At 40.8% G+C, this 19,353-nt stretch overlaps 1 protein-coding gene across 4 annotated transcripts in view; it reads left to right on the top strand.

Moving 5' to 3' along the window:
• The window catches only part of ncor2 (nuclear receptor corepressor 2), a 91,495-nt gene that overhangs the window by 44,873 nt on the left and 27,269 nt on the right, over positions 1-19,353 (top strand). For all 4 annotated transcript variants that reach the window (XM_086313626.1, XM_086313625.1, XM_086313624.1 and 1 more), the window contains exons 7-17: positions 165-221; positions 1,988-2,040; positions 5,861-5,927; positions 6,962-7,134; positions 7,334-7,427; positions 10,482-10,660; positions 11,330-11,384; positions 11,476-11,574; positions 13,188-13,327; positions 15,737-15,897; positions 17,138-17,200. In XM_086313626.1, the coding sequence (XP_086169752.1) occupies positions 165-221; positions 1,988-2,040; positions 5,861-5,927; positions 6,962-7,134; positions 7,334-7,427; positions 10,482-10,660; positions 11,330-11,384; positions 11,476-11,574; positions 13,188-13,327; positions 15,737-15,897; positions 17,138-17,200 (1,141 nt within the window). The remainder of the gene's footprint in view (positions 1-164; positions 222-1,987; positions 2,041-5,860; positions 5,928-6,961; positions 7,135-7,333; positions 7,428-10,481; positions 10,661-11,329; positions 11,385-11,475; positions 11,575-13,187; positions 13,328-15,736; positions 15,898-17,137; positions 17,201-19,353) is intronic.

Here is a 19,353-nt window from a genome sequence, read left to right as displayed (position 1 = left end):
GTTAAAAGCTCTAATAATAGTCAACGCATCCATCTCTCCATCCAGCCGGCAAGAAGTGGTGTAGCCTTAGTGATCAAGTTAGCATGTTCATTGCGTTGCCGTGGTGATGGCAGAGGTGCAGGCGGCCGGCTAATGTTCTACTTGTGTTTATCTTTGCTCACTAGAAAAAGGCAGAAGAAGCTCACAGGATACTGGAGGGACTGGGACCCAGGGTAGAGCTGGTGAGTAGAGACTTTACTTTATCTCACAAGTCAGTTTTAGCATTTCCCTTTCCTCCACCCCCCGTGTTTTTTCACAAGGTCACATTAGAGGGACAAAGGATGCTTAGGGGAGAGGAACAAGCCTGATCACATCATGACCAAGTTCTTAGGTTAAAAATAATGAAGTGAAAACATTTGTGTGCTATCTTAAAGCTCCATTAGGTGGTATGTTAAATATTTAATTTTAAATAAAATGACTCGCATGTTGCTTGTTCTAGCAGTCGTACTGAAATGAGTACTTCTGCTCCTTTATACATTTCCAGACTACTGTGTTTTTCTTCATCTACATCCTGATATACTATGTGTGGCCATCTGGCTGTCCATACATCTTACTCCCACATGCATAGTAGCACACTGAGTGTGTCCACTTGGCTTTTTAAGTTTTTTTTAAAATTTTTTTTTATTTTTTAATGAGCCTATTCAAGAGCCCACGCAAAATACTATCCCTAGTTTATTTGTTTTATGAGTGAGTTCGCTGGATTGAATTATATCATGTTATCGGTCTTCTGTCAGTCACAGCTTTGTATCAGTCTTGCTAACCTCTTGAAACCCTTAAATAATAAATTTCTAAAAGCTGATATTGCATAGATCCCAAAACTGCAACTTTCATCACGCGCTGAGCAAAATTCACTGAACCAGCAACAAAAGAAGACCGAAATTATATTTCACTTTTAAAAACTGTAACATGAATTCAGCCTTACCTTTGCTTTTTTTTTATACCAAAACTTTAAAAGTCGTGGCTATCTCTCATTTCCTGAAAATCTCCCACAATGCCTCAGACCCTTTCCTGCCAAAACGTTGCCATTTTCCGACAGTTACAGCGATTGAATTTAACAATGGTAAGTGTTGTGCTTTTTGCATTCACTTGTATTTCTCGCCCTGCAATTTCTGGTTGGTGGGGTTGATGTAAACGTTGTGAAAGTTACTGTGATCCTACTGGCTCAAATGATTAAAAGGAGGGGTCAGTCATGCAAATCGGCCAATAGAAGCCAAAGTTACTGCCCCTCAGAATTTTCAGGCCCACAGATTATCCATTACATTCATGGAAGGCCCATTATGCACATGTATGTGGGCAATTCATCAGAAAATATTCAAATACAAGAAATCTTTAGTCATGTAAAGAAAGTTAATGCTGTTAATACCTAAGAAATTTCAATTTTCACTCACTGTGCCAAATTGCAATACGCCTGGCTATGTCTTCACTAAAACCTCTGCAACTTTTCTCAGTTTCACTCCGCAGCATTGCAGCTATTGCAACTTTCACCATATGGATATTATGCACACATAATATCCATATGGTGATTCATGATTTTCTGGAGTTTTGTATACTGCAGCATATTTTCAAAGGTCTTTTTTTTCATATTTTCTTAAAAATATATATATAGATTTTTTTCTTCCATCCTCAGTTACTTTGACACCTGTATTTACACCTCTGATAAGGTCTCACAAATTTTAGCTTTGTTTTGATACTAAGATTGTTTATCCAGAGTGTATGCAGAGAAATACTATATTTATTTTGGACATTTTATTTTTGAGCAGTAACCTCAGGAAAAACCCTGTGGTTTAAGGTCATATTTTATTTTATTTTATTTATTTTTTTGCTGTAAGGTGAGAGTCATATTCATGACATGTTGGAAGGAAAAGTGACATATGACCTTTGTTTTATCTGTTATACAGTTGGAAAAAAATGGCTTTCTGTTCATCAGCTTTTTTTCCCTCCAATCCAGCCTCTGTACAACCAGCCATCTGATACCAAGCAGTACCATGAAAACATCAAAATGTGAGTTTGTCATTATATATGCCTACACACTCTTATCACTAAGTCTTTTATACACAAACACTAAAATACAGGTGTAACGTATTGAATATGTTAACTGACATGGGACCTCCTGTGGGATAAATGTCACTTTAGAGCTCTTGATGGACATGTTTTTATATAAATTAATTACAAACGGATGTATTTAAAGATGTACACCGATTTAGCCAAAGCGCTAATCCCACTGACAGATTAAGTTTTTTGTGTCAGTGTTGTGGTTTTTGTGTCTTTTTTTACAATCGCACCTGTCAAGCAATAGAATAAATTAAGCTGCGAGTGAACACGAAGATGGAGGAGAAAAAGGCAGCTTTAAAGATCCAAGTGATTTTGGCAAAGACCGACCACTGAAAGTGGTTCAAAAACTGGTGAATTAGCGATAAGGTCATTGGTAGTCAGTGTGTGTTGATGCACATGGGATTGAAGAACTGCTGCTGTTGACCTCTGTCCCAAATGGTGAACATCGGTGTCAGAACTGGATCCTTCAACAGTGCAGGGTGTTCTCTTCTAAATAAAGATTTCTTTTACATCATGTGGATGTTTAGGGCCACTTTTTCCCAAATTAGCGAAGAGATTTGAAGAAGATCTGGTGAAAACAGTGTTCATCTGGGAAAACTGGATTTTGCTTTAACCTACCAAAACATTAGATGCTTTCAGACCAGAAAAATATATACATTGTTCTAATTACCTAATATCCCTTTTTTGTGTCTCTGTGTGTCTGCACTTTAAGAAACAGGGACCGATAGTCTTGCTTCTAGCACAGCACAAACCTTTGACCTACCTAAGTGTATGGTTGGTTTTGATTCAAGAAGTTTATCTTCTTGAATCAAAACTAACCATACACAGCCCTCTGGCAGAAACCTGTGTTTAAAAAAAACAAAAACAAAGAACAAAAGTCAGTTTTATGGTAGGGAGGAAATGCAGTGCAAATTCACTTGTCAAGAGAGATGTAAAAACATTTGCTTGCATTTCCTGTCAGCTTGCAGCCTGTCATAACCACACACAGCGACACAATGTACTGAGAAATATTATGAAGCTGAATCTGGATTACAAGAAAGTCAAAAGGCCACAGAGACCAAAGCGGAGGAATATAAGTTGCTATGGTTGACTGGTTCCTGTCTTTTGGTGTCGACTGGCATATACTGGTAATGTAGGCACAAAGGATTTGTTATTCAAGCTTTTGGAAACCATCATCAGTGGCACCAGGACCTGCAGTTTGCTGGTAGAGACATCTGTTAAGGGTTAATGACTCCCTTTATACTTGGTAACATATAAAGAAAATAGTTAGTTTTTTTTGTTCAAATTATGTTCAAATTGAGTGCTTTAAACCATGGATGTAGTGTCAATTCATACTTCTCCTTTCCAGATATATTATTATGAAACATAACACACAACTTAAATCATAGTGTTCTCTGTCTTGTTGTTGTTGTTGCCTTACCAGCTGCTAACTGGTTAATATTTCACCCTGCTGATCTCACTGCAAAGGGTCTCCTTTGCAACTTATCGGATATTAAGGATCTGCTGCTAAAGTCCTGGGGAGTCATCCTCCTTGGCAGGTCAGAACTGCTTCAGCAGCACAAGGAAGAGGTGCAGAAGACTCAGGAGCTAGTTTTAATGTTGCGACTGATTGATGTGTAATCAGTGTATACAAGGAATTTGAAACCATGATAGTAAAACGTTAAGAGCAACAACACCTACATAATGTAAATGAGGTCCACACAAGGCAATTCCTGTTATATTCTGTTAACTTAGCCTTTGTTTTTGTTTTTATTATAATTCCAACGATTGAAACTTGGTAACCTTAGCAGCCATTAATCCCTGCATTGGTTTTATATTGCCTCAGTGTGAGAAACTAGCTGCTTTCCACCACATCCCATATTTCAACTATCCTTTACCCACTGGCAGACTACAAACAATGACATTTCAGAGGGGGATGTGAGATAAGCTAAGTAGTGAGACTTGATGGAATTAATGTGTGTAACAATAGGGAGGCTAAGGGGTTAAAAAGACAAGCAAACACAAAAAAATGCCTACTGGAATAAGAGAGGAGCAGAAAGTATACAATCCTGTGTGGCACTGCCATGTCTGTCAATATAGCTTATGTCTATCTGTAATCTTTTAAGGACTGTAATTCACAGTGAGACACATCAAACGACTCTGGGAGGGTGTAGTGGCTCGCCTGCACCGTTGGCACTGTAGTTTGGGCAGTGGCGCACCACAAGATGTGTCTGACCTCTTACCCGCACACTGCTGTCTTCACCCCTTTTGATCCCTTCATCGTTTGATCAGTATTATTGCCTCAAAGCAATTAACTGAAAACTGTCTTCACTCTCTTCGTGTTTATGTTATTAAATACCAGTGTGTCGCTTTGAGCCTGCACAATTGACTCCTTTGTTTTGTTAACTGGTTTGATAACCTTGGTATTCATGTTGGGATAGGCGACTAGTAGTATCTCTGTGGAGCTCTGTCTCCATCCTAGTTCATCATCTCAGTGTATCATCACACAGTAGTAGTAGTGTCACAAAGGACATTTACAGATATCCTTTTTGTATGCAGTTTACTGTAACGGCAAATTCTAATTATGAGGTTTGAAAAGTTTTTTGTTTTTTTTTCTTAGTGTGGTGGCACCACTGTAGAACATCTGTCACAATTTTGCATATAATGCGTCTTTCAGCCGTCATGTTTTAGAGGTATAATGCCAAATTACAGTGTTCTCCAATATCTCAGAAATGGCACCGGCTTACAGCAGGACAAAGGAAACCTTTTGTAAGTGTTCAGGGCTGCTAATCTTTCCCTTTGCCATCTGGTGTCTAGAGGACAAAGCCATCTCTGTCCTTAAAGAGCTTAATCTATCAGTCCTGTTTTTGCCATAGTGAGTTAGTTCTCATCCATTATAGGCCACACTGTGTGGACATCTACACTATCTAGCTGGATTTGGCAGCTTTTATCTTTCCTCAACCCTGCTGCAATGCCACAGCTCAACATGTGTCTGTGTTTGTATGTGTGTGTGCGTGGGAGTGTTTTTGTAGGTTGGGGGTTGAGGCTCTGTAGATCTGACTTGGTTTTGGTACTACAGATAAAAAGTTGGGAATGCGAGCAGGGCCATCGTCAGCATTTATATCTCTGCTTACTGAATGCTATCGTGCTATCTTTACATTTTCACAAGAGTCATACACCCCTGTTAGCCCACTTCCTAGTTTTCCGTCCTTGTCCATGACCTGAAGGACCCTGCGGCTCAGCTGAAGTGACTAATGTAGAATAAGATTACATTAATCAGTGGGGAACGTGACCTTACAAGTGACAGATTAAGTGTCAGGAATAAAACTCTGTCTTGCAGCAAAGAAAGAGACAAACTGAGTGGCTGCCTAAGGAGATTACTGGCCCTGACCTTTATTTGAAGCTCTGTGGCTGGCTGTTCCCAGCACAGACAAGTTTTATAAGTTTGGCTCCCCTCGCTGTCCTTTCCACCCAGAAGCAAGTTTGAGTTTATCGAGCAGTGGCATACAAGGACAGGCATTGTTTGTGTTTATGTGAGTGTGTGAGAGTCTGAGAGAGAGTGTGTGTTTATGTGGTTATTTTTGTATTGAGAAAAGAAGTGCCGCACAGAAGCTCCTGAAATAATAGAAAATGTACCTGAGGATCTTGAGGACATCATAGGCTTGGCTCCATTATGTGAGAGAAATATGATGAAAGCCAGAGCAGTGTCTGACAATGATTGGATCCCCCTCACATGTTCTCACCTTATTCTTTTATTCCCATCCTTCTGCCCTCTGTTTTCTCCTCTTAGAAACCAGGCGATGAGGAAGAAGCTCATCTTATACTTCAAAAGGAGAAATCATGCTCGTAAGCAGTGGGTAAGTATAGAACTTCACATTTTTGACTCTCTGCTGGCCTTAGCCCGTGACAGATGACTAGTATGAAAGTGGGCCAGCTGCTCCTTGAAGTGCGTGGCCATTTTAGGCATACAAAAAAAAAAAAAGGTTGTGGGTATGATCTGCTGTTGGTACTTGCACTGTGCTCCTGGGAAACAATTGCTCTCAAAACCAACCAAAAAAATAACCCATGTTGTCATCTGAAAGTATAATTTTGAATTCACTGTACACTGTAATGAGCAGTGTACAGGGTTACCCAATGCTCCAGCCTGCCAGGGCCTGAGTAAGACTGAGCTAAAGAGCACGACTATAAATAAAGCTGAGATCAATGGGGTGAGTTCTGATGCTAGAGCCAGGCAGCCATTGTAAAATCAACTGACTTGACAGGAAATCATTATTTTTTACTGACATTTGCGTGTATCCAAAAGTAAAAAATATATGATGAGAAAGTAGCATCTAATCTCTCAGTTGGTGCCAGAGGAACTCTGTCACAGCATATTCTGTATTGTAAGTTGATGTAAGAAAGAAAAAAAAAATGGTTCAAATGCAGCACCTCATCAGTGTCACAGTGTCCACTCTTCTCAAAGTGAGGAGCTCCTTGTGGGCAAAGTGAAGGGGGACGTTACATTGTAATTTATGAGCCCGTCGAGGGTCGTGTCTCCACCAGGGTTAATGGCCTGCTTTACAGCCTGCCTGTGAGGATGCTGGGAAAACAGTTGGCTGCCGTCTGCCGGAGATTTGACTCGAGGCTAGACTCCTCGTAGAATACCAACATGTCACTTTGCCCCCTCTGAACACACAGGGGTGCATGGTAGGATACACCCAGGAGACGTAATATGAAAAATCATTTTGTTCTTTGAGGGTTGCCGTGTGTTTTAAGGTTTCCTGTCAAATCTTCAGGAAATGCATCTTCTCAAACGTAATACTCCTCCTAGTTCAAATCCAATATGGCGTAAGGATCATATTTAAATAGATCCACATTAGACTGAGCTCGTTTTGTTTCTGTGATCCTTCAGGAACAGAAGTTTTGCCAGCGCTATGACCAGCTAATGGAGGCTTGGGAGAAGAAGGTGGAGCGCATTGAAAACAACCCACGGCGCAGAGCCAAGGAAAGCAAGGTGCGGGAGTACTACGAGAAACAGTTCCCAGAGATCCGCAAGCAAAGAGAGCTGCAGGAGCGAATGCAGAGGTGGGATGATTTGTTTTCCCTACCGGCACAACAGACACTGTTAATGTAACAGACTCAATCAGTTTGATTTGTTGCCTTATTACTGCTGCTCTTGTAAAGCGTTAACGTGGATTTGTTTCATCATGTGATGTAGGTAGCTCACTGCCAGCAGTGTGTGGGTAGATTTGAATGAACGGGTCTTCTTTTTTTCTTTTTGTAGCCGTGTTGGGCAGCGAGGGGGTGGGCTGACCTCATCTGCAGCTCGCAGTGAACATGAAGTCTCTGAAATCATTGATGGAATATCAGAGCATGAGGTAAGCTCTTCTCTTAAAGTGGCTTAGCCCCTAGACTTGGTCTTCATGTGCATCTTGTATTTGTAAGTTCTTCCCAGTCAAGTTGGGAGAAATGTGATTATGCCTTAATATGTAAATCTGTATATGTGAGCGTTCACCTATTTCGTATTAAATATGTGAAGTTTGTGAGCTTAAAAATTGTCTATATGTTAATTGCTGCTGGTTTAAAGGTAAGTGCAGCTCAGGCCAAATATTGATGTGTAGCATTTTAGCTTCACTGCACTTTGGATGTTTTTTATTGCTCTTTTTTTTTTTTTTTTTTTTTTTTTTGGTGACGCCTGCAGTTACTGGTGGCAGTATTGATACCAGTTTAATGCTGCACCTCACACAGTTATAGGTGTACAAAGAGAAAAAAGGACCAGAAAATCTGTCAGTAATTGGCCTTTCCCATCATCATGCTGAACAATCATCTTTTTTTTGGTTTTGTTTGTTTTTTGAAAGACACAACGTGAGTCTTTGAACAAAAACTTGCTGTAAAAGTGAAAGCTGGTTACCTTGCTAAGAAGTCAGAGGTGTGCTGTTGCCTGCAGCACTTCATCTGAACAGATCACTAGCAGTTCCTCCTTGTTTCCTTACTCTCTGTCATAATTCAAACCGATTCACTGACAGAGCAGTGCCAGAGCTGCTGACATAAACAATGCATTTGCTCTGACTTCAATATAAGTCAACTTGTGTTTTGTTAGGTGAATTTAAATGTGAAAATACTACAGTGGGAAATGTTTGGTTTGCTTCGGCTATGATAGTCTTGTCATCAGCTTTCCAGTGACTGGAGGGTTGCATGTCTAATCGACTGACAATAAATAATCGCAACATTGTCAGGAATAAATACATCTTTAGAGTCCTGACTTCGGTTCAGGAGATGAAGCTTGTAGTGAGGAAGAGGATGACGCTTTATCCAGATGCCAGGCGCGCTGTCTTTCTTTGTATTTTCACTTTTTTGGCAGGCATGAATAAAAATTTGCCTTCATGGCACTTTTCTCTACCTTTGGTGTACTTTGTATGTGACCAGTCTCTAGCCACATGGATAAATGCAGTTAAGCAGAATGACAATGTAGATTTAATCCTCGCCTATTTTTTTTTAAATTTTTTTACATTTCTTAGCATATAACCCTTTCAAAAATATGCCTCAGTTCACATTTCATTCCAGTAATTCAGTAACCAACATTTAAACATCCTCTGTGCAAAAATTTATGTTTCTAAAGTGAAACAGTGGAAAAATTACAGCACTGTCAATACATGAATATCCAGACGCTGTACAAAAATGTCCACTTTCGGCACACAATTGGACACCATACCATTGGAATTTTTTTTTTATGTATTAAAGAGCAGAAATTAATTTTATTAACAGGCCTAAAAATGCTTTTTTTAAAAATATTTTTGAAGAATTAACCACACATTTACATGGTAATGGCCCTTTTCTGCAGTGCGCATAGAGCGTTTGATTGGCCTCTGGGGCTGTAACTTTGGTTTCCTTTGGTCAATTTGCATGATTGGCCCCTCTTTTTAACCGTTTGAGCCAACAGGATCACAGTAACAATGTCACGTTGACATCACTTCAACCAATCTAGAAGATAACCAGCCTTTCTTTAGCCTGATACATGAAGTCTGAAGAAATTCTTGTTTGGTTTTGTTTGTTTAGCAGACTTCTGCGCATTTACGTAACTGCTCGTTTAATCATGGCTTGTTTTCGGTGTGTTTGGCGGTTATAGAAATGGTTTATATGACATTTTTGCTGAGATTCAGAGCTTTCTGTGGATACCACACATGTCTGGACTTACATTTCTCACCTGTGTTATAACCAATTAAATGTGATCTCCTCCTTTTTGCCCCAGCACCGGGGGCGTGGGGCTTAAGTGGTTAAAAAAATGACCAACTATACTTTTGAGGCCACCACAACCCAGAAGCTAGCACAGCTGCTTTCAGCTGGAATGCTCTCAAAGGCTTTAGGAGTTTCTGGCAGTTTCTACTGGCTCTCTCACTGGTAGTCTTACCTCCTTTCTCTTTGCTTTATGTGCTGTGTAATCTGTACAGTTGACCCATAGCCTTAGCTTCAGTAATCATAGTTCTTGCCCGTTACACTCTGTGTAATTGTTCTGCGATGAATCTAAACCTTCAGGCAGAGAATGGGGAACTTTAGCATGGACTTCAAAATCACAGCTAAGTAACTGCCTGGAGATTTACAGGTTTTGGGAAGAGTTTTAGTATTAAAAATATTTTGACATTCAAGTGTTGTGGGGCATTTAAAGTACAAAAGCTAATAATTACTCCAGTTGAAATGAAATTCAGTTCTCAAAGTGTGTTTTCAAATTGAAAATATAGTCACTGAAAATATCACAGACCAGTCACATGCAAAGTACACCAAAGGTAGAGGAGAAAAGTGCCAAGAATGCAAATTTTAATTAATGTCTGCACCTTCAGACTCACGATATGAAGGATCACACCTATGTTTTATCATCTGAGACAGGGTCCCCCTCACCAAAGAAGTGAAAACACAAAGGAAAGACACAACGTGACTGGCATATAGATAAAACGTCATCCTCCTCCTCATCACAAGCTTCATCTACTAAACTGAAGTCTGGACTCTAACACACAAAAATATGCACAAAAGCTCGTACTTATTCCTGACAGTGTCATGATTACTTATTGTCAGTCGATTAGACTGCAAACCTTCAGTCTTTGGAAAGCTGACAACAAGACAGTGCTTTTCATTTACAAACCAGTCCTGAGGTTTTGGTTCTTTGTTACGTTGCAAATAATTGAGTGATGGGAAACAAGTCTGTGAAGGAGAGCTGCTATTAGACCTAGCATAACAGAGCCTGTTGAGTCACCAAATCACACTGAAATTCTGTGCTTGTTTTCCAAATGCTTCAAACATCATGTGCTACCACACAACTTTTTAAGAGAGTGCATGTCTGTATTAGCACTAGGCTGTATGTCTCTCTGGAGATCAGCCCCCTCACTCCAGGATGTTGATTTCTCTGTCTTGTGTGGGTTTGTGGCACGCGTGGACACTAGAACACAGAGAAGCAAATGCGACAGCTGGCAGTCATCCCTCCTATGCTGTTTGACGCTGAGCAGCAACGCATCAAATTCATCAACATGAATGGGTTGATGGGTGATCCCATGAAGGTGTACAAGGACCGGCAGGTTATGAATATGTGGAGCGATCAAGAGAAGGACACGTTCAGAGAGAAGTAAGCTCCTTTCCTTTGATAATAACACTGCTAGAAACAGAAGCTGTTGGACACCCACAGCACAGCATATGACCAGACTGTTGGTTTTCCTTCATCTTTACAGGTTTATTCTGTTTTCAGATGCTGTATTAACTTTCAGTTCAGCTCTTACGTTCATAAAATTTCCTGAGATTTGCTTTTTATATAACATGGCGAACTGCGTCTTTTACTCCCTGTGAAACATGTGTGACTGAGAAAGGGTCAGGGAGTTGTTAGTAAGGAAGTGACTCTTCCTCTTTCGTGAGAATTGAGAAGAGGCGGTTCAGGCAGCCAAATCAAACCCGTGCTGTAAAATCGTCAACTTTAAAGTTTGGCCCCACATAAACTTCAGCTTCTTCTTCTAACAATTCTGATCTAAAAGAAATACTAAGTAACCGGTTTTATTTATTTATTGAAATATTTATTTATGTAATAGATTTTAGATTTAAAGCAGGGTTTTTGTTTTTCTCCTTTTTTCTGTTCTTTTTGTTTTATTTTTTTTAGGTAAGCTGAGTCATAAATTCTCATTTTCTTTCTGTGTGATCGCTGATGTCATCCCACCCCCAGGCACTCTCTTCGTGGTATTTTGTGACTTTCCAGAAATTACCATTATTTTGGATTCATTCTGTTGCCTTTGTTGTGCTTCCACAGGTTCATCCAGCACCCCAAAAACTTCAGTCTGATTGCGTCTTTTCTAGAGAGAAAGGTATACTTTTTTTTCTCCCTCTTCACTCCTTTGTTTTTGTGTCATTCCCTTTTTTCAAGGCATAAGAAATGACATTTGTTTCATGTTTCAGACGGTGGCAGAGTGTGTGCTCTTTTACTACCTGACCAAAAAGAATGAGAACTACAAGAACATTGTGCGAAGGAACTACCGACGCAGAGGAAGAAGCCAGGTATTTTCATCTTTGAGGCTTACACTTCTGATAGATTCTCTGCATTGTGATTGAGTTGAGATAAGATTGTTTTTGTGTAGAGCACATGGGGTACTTTATGTGTAAATATGGCACACTGAAAGACTTAAGTCCCTTTAAAATCAACTCAGAATGAGGCTGATAATGTCTGTTGTAAACACAATCATCATCTCACCATGTTAAACCATTTTTCTGTAGTAGGGTGACGTTATTCCTGCTCCAAATGAACTCTGTTATAATGTATCTAACCGCAGGTGCTAACTTCATGGTGGCACTAATGAAATGGCACATGTAGGGCGACCTTTTCGTATGTTTATGAGCAAACTATGTCATCTTTCCTGAAGAAACTGCTCATTACCAGGCACTTTGCGACCATATCTCTTGATTAGCAGCTAGCATTTACAGCTCACTGTCACAGAGGGAGGTATCTGCAGAGGAGGAACAGAAAGTGCATTGCTATACGTCAGGATTGCTCCAAATGGTAACAGATTATTTTTGGGGAGAGGAGAAAATATAATAGGAAATGACTTAATATAAATGTTAATGTCTTTCCAGCTTCACAGAGTCCAATCTTTTTCTAAGTATTGTAGTGTTGTGTTGAGATCATTATTAATTTCACAGAGCGGGAGAGGACATTAGGGATGCTGTGCAAATGGAGAAAAAAGAATTAGCTTCTCTGTGTGAAAGGTGCATTTTTAAATTTACTCTTCTCCCTCCCTAACAACAAATGCTAAGTAAGATTTTGCCAATTGTTGTTTGGTTGTCAGGAGCTACTGAAAATATGTCTATTACAGAGATACACATTGTTTACATGGTTTGGGTGAGCATTTGCTCAGAATGATACTGCAAATACCTCAAAAAGAGAATATGAGATCTTAATTCTTGATGAAGAGCCGACTGATCATTGTTAAGCAGTATTTATGGTTTTAGGTCGAGCTGCGTGTCAGTGCTGTGAACTCTAACCATAAAAGCCCAGACAGGCAGGAAACTGCTGAGGAAGTGGTTCTGGGTGCTTCAGGAGCAAGAAATGTGCTACTGTAATTTCGGAACTTTCGCATCCTCTTTGGTTTTGCCTATGCTAAAATTGAAGCTGCGTAAATCTTCATTTAGGTAAAGTGAGATGCATTTAAAAAACAATAAAAGAAAGCAAGGTTTTAGAAATGAGGAAGAGTGGAATTTCTTTTTTTTTTTTTTTGGTTTCATATTCTATGTTTAAAAAAACAAGAAAAAAACACCACCACAAAGGCCAGCCTGACACCGTCGGCTAGGAAGTCTCAGACTTGGGTTCTGCCACCAAAATTGCTAAGTCATTCGCTGTTTGGAAGCAAGCAGAACATGCATGAAATCGGAGAAGATAAATTGTGGTTAGTAATGCTAGAAAGATACTGGAGTAACCTACTCAAGTAAAGCTGTTAACCACCGACTGCTTCTTTTTATATTAATCTGATGGGCAGGATGCACAGGATTTTGACAAAATCTGAATGCCTCTGCGTTTGCACACTGAAGCAGGAGATTTTTGGGTTGTTTGTTTTTGCCAAACTACTTGGGATTATCTTTGTAATACGGCACCTCATTGTTGTGTTTTTTCCTCACAGCACGGTCAGCAGCAGCAGCAGCAGCAGCAACAACAAGTGAACCGGAACAGCCAGGAAGACAAGGAGAAGGAGGAGAAAGAGAAGGAGGCAGAGCGGGATGAAGAGAAAAATGACACTGAAGACAAGGAAGATGGAATGAAGTGAGTTGCCATTAATTTAAAAAAAAAAAGAAAAGAAGTCAAAACTATCCAAGCAAGCTTTTAGCACTGGGAGCTTTAAATTTGAGAGCACACTGACAGCTCAAAGAAAAGATGGAGTTGAGTGGGTGAACCCATACAGCTGGAGTAATTTTTCTTACTTGATCTTTTTCTCCAAGTCGCAATTTTTCGAATTGTTCCATGTCAGGATGCAGGAAATGGAGTTGGGGTAATTTTTGGCTATTGGGAGTTGATCTGGAAATGCAATCATTCTGTAACCCTTGAGCTCTTTCTCCCTCACCTCCAGCCAGACTTTCCACCTACAGCAATTTTGAGCTTCCATTTGCTCTCCCTAGTAGAGCAGCTGTTTTCCTGTTTACGTTCATCCCTTTGCAAATAGCACAAAGTCTCATTTTTAAAACTCTGTGCTTATTTTGTTAGTCTGAGTTGTTTTTGGTGAGGAAAATAAGCCGTGTAATTAACCTAGCTGGGTGCAGTGTTGAAGGAGGGGGTGTTTTTAGGCACGGTGCCACTGAATGAGGCAGAAACGGTAGGAATTTCATTGCATTCTGTTGCCTGAAAATTATTAGATAAATCCATCCCTCTGCGTGTGTATTTAGGCACTATATTATGTTGTCAGCTGAGAGTGTACACTCTAGCAGTTTCAAGCAATGGTAGGTCATATTTGCAGATGTGTCAGACTGCAGGAGGATGATGATGATGAAGCGTTGCCGGGTGCCCGCCTGCTCTGAGGCGAGGCCAGGGGACTCCGTGACTCCCAGCACACCCCGCTGCCTGCCTGTCACCCCTGGCACAGCTGGCTTGCCTATATTTAGTGTGCCACCAGCTCCCCTCAGCAAGATTAATGGAGCTGGGGGAAGATGAATGGAGGAGCAGAAGGTTCAAATTCAGTGGCTGTCTCCTGGCATGCCATTGTGCAGACACTCAATAAATTATCCTGGAAATAAAAAGAATGGAAAAAGCAGCGTCTGCATACACGTTCAAATTTTTGATTTGAAGTTTGTTTCATTCTGAGGTATTTTTGCCCATCCTAGGGCTGTGTGATATGACCAAAATCTCATATCCCGATATAAGACATCTATCGTCCGATAACGACATAAATCACAAAAATGTAATATTTTCTGTAAATTCTGTGAATCTCGGGCAGCTCGACTTGCGGGAAGTGTTTCCAGCTGCGCGTCATGTAACTGTAGTCAAGTGTTCTAACAGATGCGTGAAACTATACATTTTTAGACATAAGTTGTAATGGCCGCCATTTTCTTTGTTATTTACTTTGAGTATTTATTACACAGCGTGGTGCGGGGCAAAGCCTGTTCTAACGTTTGAGTCTAAGGTTTATTTTTTTAGCACCTGGCGACTCTCTTTTTTTTATTTCTCATCCGGAAATAATCTGCTCTTTCACGTGATTCTCAACAGGATCTTTGGCTTTATTGTGAAAGGTTTATGTGGAACATAAACAAGCGGACACGCGATGGTGTTACCGTCGTTGTTGCTAACGACAACGCATAAAAACAGGCGCTTGTCCGTCCGTAGTGTGGTTATATAAAATATAAGAGAAAGAGAGAACTTTAAGAAATGAATATAGCCACTGCAGTGACCATCAAAACGATGAAAAAATATTGTTGTAAACAGTTTATTTTGCGACCCACGAAACAAACGATAGCGTAAAATGAAACGATAGACGTTTTTATATCGTCATCCGATATGTATCGTTATATCGAACAGCCCTAGCCCATCCTCATTTGGACAAACATGTCCGTGTCCAGGATTGGGACAGTATACCCACGCAAGTAATTGCATCAGGCATATAAGGTCATTATTTTTGCATATCAGAAAACAGTCCATTAGTTTCATTTACCTGCTTCTCTGTCCACATATTGAATAATGTACCACAATTTCCCAGTGTTACTTCAGTGAGATGCTTTTTCTTGGTCCTGCTGTTTTTTAGCGTTGTAGTATTGAAATGTGTCACAGCTCCTGTTTGTTCAATATTTGCATCCTATCATTTGCATTTTTTTTTTTTCAGAAATTATTATAGTCCCAATAAATATTAAATAAAATTTATATCCCTGATGAATATTTGGAACCATTTTTTTTAAATCTTGAGTCATCATTTTGTGATGAACTTTGCCTGCACAAAACTCACCACAGATCATGCTTGTAGTCTGTTCTTCTGCAATAAAACACTTGATTTCAGTTTCAGACTGAAGCCATTATGCTGTTGAATCATACCCCCCACCCTACCTTTGTTTTGTTTTGTTTTTTTCTTTAAAAGACTATTATCAGTGCCTCACAGTGCTGCCCAGAAATTAATGTCCCGTTTAATAGACCCGACCATTCAGCAACCCGGTGCATTCTCTTGCTGACTCTGTTGACATTTTCCAAATACAGGGACGACACCTCTGGAGAAGATGCAGAGGACAAAGAGCCTCCCGTGGCTATCAAGGGTCGACGAACAGCCAATAGCCAGGGACGCCGCAAGGGCCGTATAACCCGCTCTATGACCAGCGAAGCAGAGGAGACCTCAGCACCGCCACTCAACAATGAGCTCGGTCAGTATCTCTTGCATTGCAGCAAATTGGTGCAGATTTCTCCTCTCTCTTCTTTCAGTGTTAAAAAAAAACAAATTATCATATGACTTAAGCCACGCTGAACTCTGTAGCCTTAGAAAACAATGTAGGTAAACAGCATGATAAAATTGCTATTGGACTTATATACAGATGTAAAGACATACTTTATTACAAAATCATTCTAAATTAACCCTATAATTTTTAACTGGATGTAAAAGATTAAGATGGCATGCAGGAATAAATTGTGTGCATTTGTTAACAGCAATTGAACAAGAGAGAATCTTTACAGATAAATATTTGCCATCATCACTCAGCACTGAGTTTGGTCACCTTTGATCTAGTTGTGGTCTTTGGTCCCGTACCACAAGAGTGCACTGTTGATCCTTTGTCTGTTATTCGTGTTGTCTTATTCAGTCTTAAACTCATTACTTTTGCCTGACTGTCACTCAAACACCATAAAAAAAAGAAATCGTAATGGGTGTAAAATGTGGCAGCATTAGGTACGCACACAAAATCCTATTGGCAAAAGATGAACTATTAATAAAGGACTGTGTGTCAGCACTGTCCCCCTGCTTAGCTCTGTTTCATGTTCTAACAGATGGTGTGTAAGCTGTGCACACACAGACAAACTAGCTTCAGGCTAGGATGGCATTTTTGATGTTTCAGCATTTGTGCATACATGCTGCAGGTGTAGTCACAAAGAATCCCCTGGTGACTCGGGCTGTAGGGGCTCTCAGTCAGCGGCCACACCCCTGCCACTGTTTGCTCCCTTGCTAGCAGAAGTGCTAGCTGGCGCAATGTGCCCTTCACAGGTCCATATAGAGGACACGTGAGCACAGACTACTGCTGCGCTGTCCTGTCATGGAAGGCCAGGGACAGCCTGGCTTATGGCCTGTGCAGCGAAAGAAGCCAGTTGTTATGTCTATAATCATTAACTGACTTCTCTCCTTGGATTTCCTGCTTCCACCATCTAAAACAAACAGTCCCTAGCGACCCATGCTGCAGTGCTTCACTAGCAAGCAACTCAAGCCTCCCTCCCCCTCTTATTCTTTTTTTCTTCTTTAATTTCTCTCTGTCTTTCTTCTCGTCAGTCACTCCCTAACAGACATAGTGACAACTCCCCACTCCCCCCTCCACCTCCTCCCGCCTTCTCTAACTTGGTGGTTCTCCTTTTTTGTCTTTTTTTTTTTTTTTTGTCTTTTTAAAAAAAAAATTTTAACAGCCAATCTTGAAATGAATGAGAGCTCTCGCTGGACTGAAGAAGAGATGGAAACTGCCAAAAAAGGTAAGACACCTTTCTTTTCTCATGTGAAGTAGCTTTATTGCATGTTTTATGTATTATAATAAACTCGTCAACGCAAAGAATACTTATCAGCTTCAAGCACTGTTCGAAAGCATAGACAAGTGATGTGGCTGTGACTTCCTGTTGGTGTGGTAGCAACCACCACGTGCTGCTAGGTTATGTCTATGCATGTGTATGTCAGTCTGCCTGAACGGAGTCTGCTGCTTTTTGGAGCCGTTTCCCTGTGTCTCTGGGTCAAGGCAAGCCTGTATTTTATCAAGGAGGCTGTAAAGTCTACCCCTTATCAACCAACCCCTGCGAATACGGCAGTCATTAACGAATGCGGCTGTTTATTGTCTCTCACTGAAGATTACTGGCTGATTCATAAAGGTCACTGACATTCTGTCAGTTTTCCTTGCACCTGCACTCTCTGAGTATGCTTTTAAAGTTGTTTTTTTTTTTTTTTTTTTTGGTTTCGTTTTTTTAATATGCAGTACATTACCCTCATTTGCTGATTCAATGAGCCCTTTACCTGCAGTAATGTTTACTATGCTTTAAAGACACGTTTACATATTGCAAGAAAAGGTGAGTGTGTGTGTGTGTGTTGGCAGTGACATTGCATATAAAGATCTTTCTTTACTCTTCACAATAAATGTATCCTTTTTCGATAACTTCTAAAATAGTGGGCAAAGTTGATCAACTACCTCTTTGTAGTGCTAGGTCTTCTGCACATGATTCACTGGGTTTCACAAGGCGGCTGCTTTGTGGTAATTTATAGGTGATGTGTCATTGTGCTTTGTGCGACTGGCAGGCCTGTTTTTGAATGTTTTGAACAGCAGATGAGGTGCCTTGCAAACAACTATCAGAAGCTCCAGTGTGATATTAAAATCCCATTTAGTCTGCACCTGCTTTGTGCTTTGTGTCCCGTCTCCTGCAAATTGCTACTTGGGTGTTTGTGCAGGTTTGTGTGTTAAGAGGTTATTTTGTGATAACTGGCACTAGCCTGGCTCGAACACGGTCCTGTGTAGTAATCCTGGTTAATGTCTTCAGTTCCATTCTCCTGCTGTAGGATTAGTGGGGCACTCCATCCAAGAGGATTAGCCTGGCAGCTCTGTGGGAGCGGTGCTTCTGTGAAGGGCTTATGTAACCACAGAACCCCAGCTACAGTACCAAGGGCTGAGGAGGAGGAGGTCGTTTTATCATCAGTTCTAGCAACAACCCCCACACCTGTCAAAAGGGATTCCCTTTCCAAGAATTCAGACATTCCAAGATCACAACCTCCGTCCTCCCATTTCCTCAGTTGCGCTTTAGTTTTGAATAAGCTTGTCAAGGTGCTTTTCCGCAGCAGGTGCTTGACATGTATATGTTTTAAAGAGGTTTAGGTGTCCCGATGCTAATGTGTTTATCCCTTTGAGCTAACCAGATCTGAATAATGGCATTTATAGTGTCTGGCTGGGCCTCACCATTCCTGCGTGGCAGTGCCAGCCAGCAGTGCCTTCGAGGATGGCATGGCCACACTTGGAGATGGATCGCCCTTGTCTTCCCCAGTCAAAGATTGGCACCTCAAACAAGAGATGAGCAGGCTTTGTAACTCTGTCTTAAACCCACCACCCTACGCCTACGTGAATGTGGGCACATGCAAGTAATGTGTAGCAAAGGCTATGCCTGTGTGTGCTGGAGTGCGTACCAGTCTTGGCCAGCATTTATGTAAGTGTGCTAATCTGCCAGGCTTCGCTTGGGTGCGGGCAGCCAGGCAGCTGGATAATAGGCCCAGCTCTGCATGCTGGAAGAACCCATTTAAAGGAGCAGCAGGTAGAGAATGCCATATTATCTTTTCTCCCTTTCTCCTCCGCCGTTGCTCCAACTCTCTCTCGTTCTGTCTCTCGGTTGGGAAGATGGCAACAGCCCAGATTGGCAAGAGCTGTGGAAGATTTGGCAAGCGCCTCTTTCCCCCACTCACTTTCTCTCTCCTCTCACTGTGTGTTGTTATAAACTAGAGAGGTCACATTCAAGATGAAAAGCAGGTCAGTCAGGAAAAATGTGAAAGCCTTTATGCTTTCTCATGGTATCAACATCAACTCCCTCTCTCACCCCTGCTGCCCCCACTCTTCTCTCTGTGCTTACTCTCCACTTCTATATCCTTTCCCTTTCTCCAT

This window comes from Aulonocara sp. 'chitande type north' Nkhata Bay, linkage group LG12 (genome assembly GCF_057382095.1).
Source record: "Aulonocara sp. 'chitande type north' Nkhata Bay isolate Kocher_YH1m ecotype deep benthic linkage group LG12, A_spYH_male_GT1.1, whole genome shotgun sequence".
Lineage (NCBI taxonomy): Eukaryota > Metazoa > Chordata > Actinopteri > Cichliformes > Cichlidae > Aulonocara > Aulonocara sp. 'chitande type north' Nkhata Bay.
This window is presented reverse-complemented; position numbering and strand designations above follow the sequence as displayed.